Source organism: Astatotilapia calliptera, chromosome 5, assembly GCF_964374335.1.
Source record: "Astatotilapia calliptera chromosome 5, fAstCal68.1, whole genome shotgun sequence".
Classification (NCBI taxonomy): Eukaryota; Metazoa; Chordata; class Actinopteri; order Cichliformes; family Cichlidae; genus Astatotilapia; species Astatotilapia calliptera.
Genome location: NC_137426.1, coordinates 12,830,261 through 12,842,452, shown reverse-complemented (window position 1 = coordinate 12,842,452; position 12,192 = coordinate 12,830,261). Strand labels below are relative to the sequence as shown.

Sequence of the window (12,192 nt, the reverse complement as noted above, 5' to 3'; positions counted from 1 at the left end):
ACCAGAGGGTGCAGGTCCTCTTGTGGTCTTGCTAGAAATAATGTACATTCTGAACTTATAAAATAATGAAATATAGGATTTTAGTGTTTAATTTTATGATATTTTCAGTGGATAACTGGTCTACATGGGAATCAGGCCACTTTAGCCCCAAGGTCTGTTTCTTTAGTACCCTACAATGGAAATTAATACAGACTGTATCTTTGGTTGAAATCTTCCTTTATTTAATAATATTATTCTTAATTCCTGCACAGAGATTACATTAAACTGGCCTCTCCAGTCTGACGCACAGGTCATTGGTTAATGATGCTTGGAATGTTTTTCCCAATTCTGTCATGGGTGTCTACCAGCCAATCAACCTCCCGACCCAGAGAATTCTGTGTGGAAGCAAATTACCAATTTTGTTTTCAGAGTGTGCTGAGTCAACTGGTTGCGTTATATATATGTATAAAAAAAGCACCTCTTTTGTTCCCTATTTCTCTTTTCTTGTGAGCTGCCCTGTTCGGATCAGCCTTCTCAAGTAACTATCCTGGCAAGTGGCCTTTTCTGTAGTCAGCTAGAAGTTATGGAGAGGGTTTAAAAGAAGCAGAAACAACATTCACTGGTATTATATAGAGTCATTTTGGAATTCCAATGCTACTTTAATTTCTTGAAGATGAGAATTATATGCATTACTAGGTAATAGTAGGTAATGCAGTAACACTGAATATTGGGATTTTTGGCAAACCTAAATAACTATAGGTCTACTCCCAGAACGTCCACAAAAACTGGGCCAACATATTTCATTCATTTGGAATATAGTAGACACGAATCAGACTTTAAATAGGAAAAATACTTAAACTGTGACTAGTTAACTCTAACAAATCAAAAAGAAAAAGAACCAATTTCAGGCCATTTCCTATGTTAATTTTCCAGAAAGGGATGCTTTTAGGAACACCACATATAACTGAAGTTAACTGATAGTGGCCTAATTACATTATTTTAATCTATGTATTCATACACAAACAGATTAAAAATAGTACATTAATTATGTTATCATTATTACATTATCACATAATGTTCACTTTTTCTTTTGCTTGCTCCATTTAGAGGTCAGCACACTGAATCACCTGCATCCATCTTGCCCCACCATAGTCACACCGCTCCTCGGTATAACCTTCTTCACTACACCCACTCAAAACATCTTTAACTTTGTCTCTAAACCATGCAAACTATACTAATTTCTAATCTTGTCCTTCCAGTCACTCCCAGTGAAAAACTCAGCATCTTCCACCATGCCACTTCCAGTTCTGCCTCCTTTTTTAACCAGCACCACTATTTCCAAGCCATACATAAACAGGTCTTACTTTTATCTTGAAATCGCAATGTTCATACTTTTCATAAAACACATGGTTTCATGATCAGTTTTAAAATTAAAGCAAAACAAAGCAGCAGAAAGAAGCAGAAAACATTACACATGGATATCCAGTCAGTGATATAAGGTTAGAAAGATCTGGGGGAAGAGAGAGGAAGGAATTAAATATCCACCCACACACGGCTGTAGTACCAGTGACTGAAACAGAAAGAGAGATTGAGGGAAAAGTATATGAAACAGGAAACAAGTGATGAAAGAAAACCAAAGGAATGAGAAAAAGGAGTGCTGAGGGTAGAGAGATGGGAGAGAAAAAAGAAAATAGAGATTTAACACCTAAGTTTAGCTACTAAATGTATCTTGTGAGTTCAGCCAAAGACATGGCAGTCACAATATCTGATATCATGGGTGGAATAACGCAGGGATTCTTTTATTTAAAATATTGCTTCCAGTAGTATATATTTATGGCTGGCAGTGAATAAATAAAAGAAAAAGGGAAAGAAAAAAGAAAGAAACTAAGAAAGAGATGACACACACACATTATCAAAATAAACTCACCAAAAAAACAACAACTTAAAAACAGATTCTAAGACCATCTGCAATTATAGTATAAATTGCTCCAAAGTACACGTCCAATAGGCCGCCACATTATTCCTAAACTCACACATTCCTAAACTGTGCAAACTCCACCTTCAGATGGGCAGGACACCCAAATCTCAGCTTATTCTTCCTGGTTAGCCAGCTGGGCAACTTAGATTGAGCAAAAAGAAAACTAACCAAGACTGCAAATGTCTATAAACTGGTCCAAAAACAAAGATATCAAAATAAAAAAACCTCTCCAAACTTACCACACAGAAACTGAAGTTCTAAAACAGTCTTCTGTCTGGAACATTACAACCTGAATCTGGATAAGTTCTAGAAAACAGAAAATGGACCAAAAAGCCAACCAAACAGTGCTTGCTCATAGGGACTCGTTTAATTGATGGGCTTTTCTCTGTATTCCTTACAATATAAAATGTATTTAGGTGACTGCTGTTGTGATTTGGTGCTATATAAATAAAACTGAATTGAATTATTATTCATTCCTCTGTTTCTAGTGCTCAGTGTTTTCATGTTTGCATCGCTCAGTCTTGTCTTTTTGTTAGTGCCTTTGTTCGTCTTTGTTCCCCTGTCTCTGTCAACTTGTTAACTGCTCTTTGGTGATTGTCTGTTATTTCTTATTTTACCTTTGCTAGTCTACTCATCTGTATTGCTCTGGTTCCTTCACGTGATTTGTGATTCTGTGCACTGCCCTCATTATTGTCTTGTCTTTTCCTTTGTCTAAGTGTCTGTTTTGCTTGTTATTGCTACCATGTGTTCCATTTTTTTGTGATAATTTTGGATTCTTTTGTTTGTTTGATTGTTTGTTTTCAGGCAATAAAAACTCTTTTTTTTCCAATTCAATTTGGGTAGAGTATTTAATAGAATTGTATTAACATGTTTTAAAATACTAGAAACCAACATTTGCACATAAGAAAATGTAAATCATTTAGTATATCACATAAAAAATGACAGCATTATGTCTATAATTTTAAAGTTTAAAGTTTAAATAAGATGACATGTCCCAATCAGTCCAGCAGCTATTAGTCACATCAGATAACAGGTTGATGTTAAATTATTTATTTTTCAGGGATAACCATTTTGGATGCACCTTTATCATCACTGTCACATCACTTGGTAAGCACTCTCACGTTAAACTGTGCTGTTTTCTCTCTGGTGAGATGATATGATAACACTGCTATCAGTCTTGCTGTAGCCAAAGAGATAAGTAAGATGGTATGATGAGCCTTGTTGATCCCTTAGGCAAAAGTGGGTCACTTCAGCTGCAAATATAGCCCCTCAAAATAAATGCAATGACATGTTTAAGAATGCTGCACCCTGGATTCTTTTTAATGATAATTTGCATTGATTTTTAGAGATTTTTTTCCACTTCTACACTGTAAATCCAACTTAAAAAACTTACTGATTATAGCACTAACAATGTAGACAAGCCATTTTAGGTCTCTGGTGGCGAGTGCCAATTCTTGCTGAGTCTTCTGATGTAGACAGCAATATCAGAATAGCAGAAAATCGATATCCAGTTGAAGACTTATTGTTCTGGCTGTTAGGATGTCTATAAATGAAGGTAACAGTAAAAAAGTTAACAAAAACCGTGACTGATGTCAGACAATAAGTGGCTGAATTTGTCAATAATGAATTAAATAGTGAAATAGGGGGAAAAAAGTAACTTTCTGGCACAACTTCACCTACTTGCACGGTGCATGGAGAAGAGCATTGGTCTGAAAAAAAAAACCCCACATTTTCCCAGGGCTATATGGAGTCCTGTGAGAGCGGGAGAGGGTGTAGGATCACCTTTAGCAACAATAACCTGAAGCAATAAGTTGCTGTACAACTTTATTAGTCTCTGTTGTGGAGAAATCTTACCTCAGTTTACTGAGGATTGAGGACATACATTTATGTAGCTCTTAAGGTCTGCTACAGCCTTTCAATTGGGTTGAGATCTGGTCCAGATCTTGGACTGATTTGCTTTTTAGCCAATCAGTTGTAGATTTGCTGTGTACTTTAGATCCTGTTGCCTTGCTGAACATGTTACCAGTTTCAGCCAAGCTTTAGATGCCAGACATATGGGCTCAGATTTGAGTCTTTGTTATACAGAGGAGTCCATGCTCAGGTCAATGACTCCAAAGTCTAAATGACTGTAAAACAAGTTCAATTCCTCACCCCCACACCACAGTGCTCGACAATTAGCATGAAATATTGATGGTGATGTGCTGTGATTGGTTTTTTTAAACGTGGCACTGTGCACTATTGCCAGAGATCTCCACATCTATCCAAAGGACATTGTTCTAGATGTCTTATGGTTTGTTCAGAAGCCACTTTACAAACATAAGCCATTATATGCTGTCTTTTTAGTGAGAGGAGACTTTCTCTTGGCAGCCCTTCCAAATAAGCCATGCATGTTTTAGTCCTATTAGTCTAATTTTATTGTCATGAACTCTTATCATGCTAACTGAAGCCTTTGGAGTCTGACTTTGGGTTTTTTGCAATTTCTCTGAGCATTGCATGGTCTGACCTAGTGGTAATTATGCCTCAACCTCCATTTCTTTGAAGTGTGTCATTGTTCACCTGCATTCTGAGGAAGCAATACAAAGAAGCAAACAGCGCAAACTTCTGCTTTTATAGACATTGTTGAATTGGCTAATGATCAGTTAATCCAGTGTATTTGACTAGCAGCACGTTTCTGCTACTTACCCTCAGTAAGGGTAAGGGAAAAAGTAAGAGTGCAGTTAATTTTTACAGGACTACATAGAGTCCTGTGAAAACTTTCTTTTCACATGTCTGTTATTTCATTAACAAATACCAAAGCTAGCATAATAATTACAACAGAAATTACAATAGTAGCACCATAGAAAAATCAATACATTTCAAAAATATATTTTAGTCCAGCTATTTAAGTTTGCTTATATCAAACAGGTCCTTAAACTGACTGTGAAAGAAATGAGTTCTAAAAGAAATAAAATATGAACAAAGTCATATCAGTCATTTATTTTTAACACCAAAAATACCCCATGTAAGCACTGATAAAACAACATAGAAATATTATAATTCCTTACTGTTGGTTTAAAAAGAGATTTCTGTACTTTGTAAAAAATAATTAGGATGTTTAAATATAGACTCCTACAAAAGCCAAATCACATTTTACACATACTTAAAACAGCTCTAGCTTCTTTTTGTTTAAAGTTCTACTTTATAATAAAATGTCGTTAGCTGTTGACACCATGTCCTGACTGAGGCATTTCTGAAAAATACAAAATAAAGATACAGCTCTGCTATCACTTCAGACATAAATGAAGACAGAAAACTAAAATGCAGCGATGTTTGTAAGATTACTAAAGTTGGTCTAGCTGGCATATAATGGTGTGCTACGTGGTGGCTAGCTACAGAGCTATGGTTAGGATAATATAAAAACTTGAGCACAGTGAAGCTGGAGGATGAACGCTAACGTTTTTCCCGTCGATAAAAGTTAACATGAGGGTTCCTGATAATTAGAGACAAATGCAATCGCATGACAAAGATGCTGTAAATGGACCAAACTTTAATCAGCAGAACAACTGAGATTATCTATCCACATCCACGATCATTCATATACTGCTGCATGTTATGCATTGCAATCTCTGATTTTTAGCTTCATGTAGCCATTCCAAATGTTTGTTAGCCTCAGAGTGATTCTTTTCTGACCCAATCAAATATCACAAGACAGTAATCACTGACTGTTTTTAGGGGCTTGTTCAGATTAAACAGAGCAAGATACAAAGCATTAAAACACGTTAAAAAGACAACAGCCTTATTAAACGCAGAGTAGTTTGGACCCAGAAGCAGGGTTCATATGTCATCATTGAAAGTAGATTGGAAATGTATTTCTGTTTGACTAAGGTGGTGCAATGTTATCAGTATGATTTTATATAGGAGAAGGTTTTTATGTCAAGTATCATCAACTGCACTATTACATAAATCCTGTGTTTGCTGTGATCTGTTATTTCTGTACAGGGACATTAGATTATAACCCTTCTCTTTAAAGGCTAACGTAGCCCATTCTTCATGCTATTTAACCTGTTCTTCTTTTGAGATCAGCTTTAACCTCCTAGGACCTGGCGTCCACATAAATGGACATCACATTTTGGGTTATTTAGACCAAAATACTAAATTTTGCTCTACAAGGGCCTGATATCCACTTATGAGGACATTATACTGCTACTGATCTATCAAAATTTTAAACAAATATCCTCATATGTGGCTCTCATTTTTCTTAGAAACAAAAATCAGGTAAAAGAAAAATCTGGTAATTCTTTGTTTTTACATTCATCGGGTTCCAATATGCCCAAATATCAAAGAGAAATTAAAAATGCATGCCATGGAAGAGTTCGGGTCTTAGGAGGTCAAACAGACTGATTTCCCTCTCGATCTGCATTCCTTTTGATATGCATTCAGTCTTATTTTTTCCCTAGTTAAAAGGCCTTTCAGTCACATGAGTAATTGTAAATGACCTAGGAATCCAATATCTGTTCACAACTTTATCCCCACATTCACCTGCCAGATTCATTATTTTGTAACAGAAATATGATGGTCAGAATGAAAAGGGGCCTTCTAAAGTGACAGTTGTTTGCTGCCAACTTGACTCTTAATGCAGGACAGCATTAATTTATCTAGTAAAATAGCCTAAAAGTGACTTTTTTTTTCTTTGTCAAAAACCTTCACAGTCTAAGTTAAACTGGAATGGATAAAATGCTTTTGTAGTATATATTTTACATTACAAATCCAGCACGTCACAATATAATTAAAATTCACACAGTCACACAAAATTATAGAGAGATTTATTCTACGCACTTAAAGCTTCCCAGTGATGGATGCCTTGAAGGCAATTTCGGCTTCAGAAATCCCAAGGACACTTTGACATGTAACAGCTCTACCTTCTACACATACAAAAAAGTACACCCCACGCTAGAAATCAGCAACAGCTTTCTTAACACTGGTTACACTGATGTGCACTTCCAAACTGTTTTCAAATCCTAATGTACAGTATAAATATAATGAGTTGATTTATTCATGTATTGGACTGAATTCAGTTGATTTCACAATTTTCTGGCCATTGTAAAAGTATTGTGTTTTCACCAAGCCTAACAAATTTTACCAAAGTACTTTGCTTTCTTTTTTATCCCCAAACAACTTGATCACAGTAGTACTCTAGAGGTAATACCATGCTTTACAAAGAAACAATAAAGCAAGATATGGTTTGTATACTACTTAGTCCAACCAGCTCTGAGATGGCTTTTTGAAAAAAAGAAAAGTATTTGTTGTGTAGAGGGATATAATACTCCACTGTAGTCTGACTTTGGGATTTTGTTAATGCAGGGACATTTTATGCTCCTTCAGTCTCTTTTTAGCAAATTGAAATGGTCACAGAGTCACGCTAAAATGTGTTCTTGTAGTGTGCGAACATGCCTGCGCTCCGAAATGTGCAGGAGGATTATTTTATCTATATATCCAGCAAACCTGATGGTTTGATAGATGATTGGTTTGAGTTCGAGTGGGATATGTCTGCAAGCTAATGGCAATTTCCCACCGCAGTAACACATCTAGTTTGCAGTATATATGTCCACAGCTGCAGGAGTTCGGCGAGAGTTTCACTGTGGAACTGATAATTTCACTGCATCAGGCACAATTATAATATGCAGATTAGAGATGAAAATGTCCTCGCATGAAAATAATACAGAGGCTCAGCAGCTCGGGAGTATATTTAGGTTCCAGAACACACACATGCACGAACCAATTCTGAAAGAGTTTTAGAATAAAAGTAGGTGGGAGGATGGATTACAGTTTCACACTATCTCAATTTAACACATCTGATTCTTTTAAATATCCCAGTAAGATCTAGTTTTAGCAAACTGTTCTGGTTCTGAAACAAAGACTTTGAATATGCTTTATTTACTTTTTTTAAAAGCAAAATCCCACAAAATACATACTAATAGTTGAAGATTCTTAAGGTTAATTTTCATGATCATATCTACAGTATCCAAACTCCCATGTTATGCTTAACTATATATTTATCCATGTGCTTAACCCTAACTAACATAAGTTGGAATATTTTTAATTAAAAACTCTTTCTAAATACTTGACTTCAAATGTATTTGAAAACTGTGTAACAACCTGCATTTTGTTAAAGATCCCTTTTAAATATCAACAACAGCAAGTTTACCTCAAATTTAAAAGGAACAGCTTTGTATCACATTTCTGTCTTTTGCTGCTTTACTCTATAAAGCTGTATAAATCAGTATAATAACTACTCGTTCTGTGACAGTTGATCACATGTCAGGCATATTTACACGTGTTTTTCGAATATACCTTCATGATGCTGTTTCTTCTTGGATTAATAGTGTATATATCATTTATTAATGCAATTTGCACTACTCTCTTATTTATCAGTCTTATTTTTGCTTAGTTTTTTTTTCTTTTCTTTGTTGTTTTTGTATTACTGTTGTATACATACATTTTCTCCCAGTATAACTCCTGTGGCACTTTAACTTTGTTAAATGTTTGTTGTTTATTGTAGACTGTACTATTTTTATTTTGCATATATCCCAAGTATCTATCTATTTGTCTATCTATCTTTGAGTCACGATATAGACCAGCTTATTGAGCTTATTTGAACAGATTGTGTGTAAAGCTTTAATGGACCTTTTAACCAATCTTTTTGTTCACATTTTATCAGGGTATTTTTTAGTGGTTGGCAATCAGCCAGTGTGGTTTACAAGCAGTAATAAACAGCTGGACAATTTTTTGGTTTGCTGGCTGAGGACGGGTACAACAGGGATTGAAGAACACTCAGTGGGATTGAAAGCACACAAGGGAATTTAAATGCAAAAAAGGGCACATACCAATTTCTCGTTGGAGGACGGAAATTTCTGTTATACATCATTATTATTGGTGAAGCAATCCCTTCATCAGACCCACTTGTTTGCAATTCATACTAGGCATACTAAACATTTCATTGTTCTCCTGTTGCTGTAAGATGTGATGAAAGTATTCAGCAAATGGAGTATGCTGTCTGAAAGAAGAAGAAAACATAATCTACTGCGCTAGAACAGAGGGGGATGTTTGCCTTGATATTCCCGAGTTCTCTCTTGTTTTGAAAGTGACCTTTCTCAGCCTGCAGTGTAATGTTTGGTTCTCTGATGGTCGTTTGATGGCGTTTGAAGTCAGGCTGCTGTAGTATCTGCTGAGTGATTAGACATATTGTTCTGAGAAGGGATATGTGAGGCTCAAGAAGAAAATATGCACACTCATATTTTCCCTCTCTGACACATCTTAAACCGCTTAGGCTTTTTCTCTATATTGACTTTTGCCTACCGCACTCATTTTCCCTCTTGTTAATGTTTGTTTACAATCAAAGCAAGAAAAAATCATCCCAAAATTGCATTAAAAAGAGAACCCTCTGTGAAACTCTCTACAAAGTCTTTGAAGAACATGAGGTAGACAACAAGCTGTAGCATCACCACTAGCCAGCTCAGAGCTAATTAAACAGTAGCAGTAACTCATTAACGGAATGGAGTAGCAGACAACACTGGAAAACAGAGTCACAAAAACAAGACGAACAGTCCAACATCTCTGGAGAAGAAAAATAACTCAAACATTTCGGCACTTCCTTTCAGTTATAGAGGAACTACTGATCCAACACTATATTAGAAGAAAGGGTTTCCAACCGCGGATACAGAAACAAGTTTACTGTTCAAATGCAATGCACAGGTCAAACTTGTGAAAGGGAAATTGTTTGCCTTTAAAACATATCCTTTTACTGCTGAAAGTCCAACAAAACAAGAAAACACAGTCAGAAAACGTTCTTTTCTTTTTTGTTAACATGTTGCTATCAGAGTTTTAACCTCTGCATCACTAAAATACACTGTTACAGTCATTATTCAGACGAGTGCAGAAACCAATTAAGGTAATCTGACCATTTTTTTCCTTCTAGTACAGATGCTGCTTTTCATTTTTTACTCAGAAATGAAAACATCTCTCCTTTACCAAACACTTCAGACCAACACACAGATACACACACTGGTGTCTGCAAATCACTATGTTTCACATCAGTGTTGCAATCTGCCAGCCACAGCAGCTGCATCGAGGAAACACTTGATATTATATATATTCTGACATGCCAGCCAGAGAGCTCACAAATATGCTCTGCTGTTATCTAATAAGAAAGGCAGCCAACCCATACGTTGTAAACAAAGCCACTAGTACAGAGAGAAACAATGCAGACATTTCTGTGAAACACACTAGCACTATATCACTCACATCACTCTTCAACAACATCAAACTTTGCGCATATGCGCACACACACACACACACACAAACACATATACACACACAACTTTGAGATGCAGCTTCTCACCGCTAATGCAGAGGCTGAAACGACAGAGTTCATCACACAGGGTATCTGGGCTCTCCAGCTCTCCTGGTCCTCCTGCCCTTCCTCCCCCTCCTTCCCTCCTCTTCTTCCTTGGTGACATCCTCTTCACCATCTTCATCACTCGCTCTACTTTGTCCATCCTGGATAGCCGAGTTTCACCTGTCAGCTCCGGATGCAATCTTCCCTCGTCTCTGTTTTTGCTTCTTTTTTCTTTTAACTTCTTTGTAACTGTTTATCCGGAATGCTTATAAGTTTCAGCACTCTATGTACTAGTTTCTTCTTTCTCCCCTCCCTTGCCTCTCTACAACACTGTTACTCCTTTGCTTTTCGGAAATAACCTCCTCTTCTTCCGCCCTCTTCTACCAACCTCAATTTTTTTTCTCCCTTTCCAGCGTAGCACCTAATTACCCAGGTTTAGTTTCAGAAACACCTCAGCCATCCTGTTTTCCTTGTCTTTCTTGCCCTTCTCTTCCTTTTTCCTGCTCTTTCTTCCCCCTTGTTCAGCTCACGGAAAATCTGCACGAAACGGCGAGAGAAGTGAGACACTGAGGGAAAAGAGAGTAGAGGGAGAAAGGGAGAGGCTGCACCCCCACCCTGCTTTCTTATACACTCACTCTCCATCTATCTCCACCCCAGCCCACCTCCCTACCGCACCACCCCCACATCCAACCTCCAAAACTCTCAGCTGGTGCTTTGCTTTGCCTATCTTTTCCCAAAAGGGGGGAAAAAGCAACATGAAAAAGACCCAGCATGGTGCTAGTTTTTTGTCTTTCTGCAGTTTTATGCTTTGTTATGTCTCTCTCTCTCTCTCACTCTCTTGCTTGCTCTCGCACCCAGTTTTTCATTCTGTCAGTAAGCACGTACACAATCACACACACAATCACAGGAATTATTGGTAACTTCTTCAATCAAACGATGTCTCTGCCGCATGATTTCCTTCCTTCTCCTCTCTTATACATTTACCCCATCCTTCCTTTTTTGGTTTATCCCTGTATGGCGTTATCTGTACCTCCATCTTTGATTCTGTCTTTCATATCCTCCTATCCATCCATACCTCCCACTCCACCAGCCTCCTTGACAACACTTTTTCCTCTCATTTCCCTCTCTAAACACCTACATCTAATCTGACCCTCTTAGTGTCTCTTACTATTCTTGTCTTTCTCTCTGTCATCACCCAGCCACTTCTTTTTTCCCCCTTCTGTCCCTCCGTCCCTCTGCTTCTTCTCATCTACTCTTTAATCTCTGTTTCGTGTCCTTCCATAATAAGCTCATTATCTCCTCTGGAGAAGAGGTCAAACGCACATACAGTATGCACACTCTGGTACAATTGTTTTATTAGGCAGGAAAACATTGTGGACGCTTCTGCTTAGCTGCTGAATACACAAAATTACTCATGGCCACACACAAAGAAGTATATAACCTATACTATACACATTCAGCCTTGGAGTCACTCACTCACACACACACAGACATATTGCAGAAGTCAGAGAGTGAACTCCACATAGCTTTAATGAAAACTCACTCCAGGGGTTTTAGACATGCTTTTTGATCACAAGCTCAAGACCATCTGTACATGTGGTTTGATCCTGCAGTAAAGTTTGCACTCTTTAAAAAATGTGACACCTGATGAAATTGATTGTTTCCAGGAAATTAAAAAGTCACTCAGTGAAGATTATTCAGGGTTCTGAATGTCACAAACCAGCTGCTTCTGCAAGAGCACCACTTCAGAGTACACTTTCATCGGTGGAGTTTTACAGTTAATTGAAGAAAATCAATCCACAGGTTATTGATAGAGTAACTTTAATGGTAGTTTATAAGAAGCCATATTTTTTTCTGTTAT

General features: G+C 37.2%; 1 protein-coding gene across 1 annotated transcript in view; it reads right to left on the bottom strand.

Moving 5' to 3' along the window:
* The window catches only part of LOC113022170 (glutamate receptor-interacting protein 2-like), a 171,901-nt gene extending 159,988 nt beyond the window's left edge, over nucleotides 1-11,913 (bottom strand). Inside the window, exon 1 of the mRNA XM_026167298.2 lies at nucleotides 10,335-11,913. Coding sequence (XP_026023083.1) covers nucleotides 10,335-10,491 — 157 coding nt within the window. The 5' untranslated portion in view covers nucleotides 10,492-11,913. The remainder of the gene's footprint in view (nucleotides 1-10,334) is intronic.
* Between the last annotated feature and the right edge of the window lie 279 nt (nucleotides 11,914-12,192).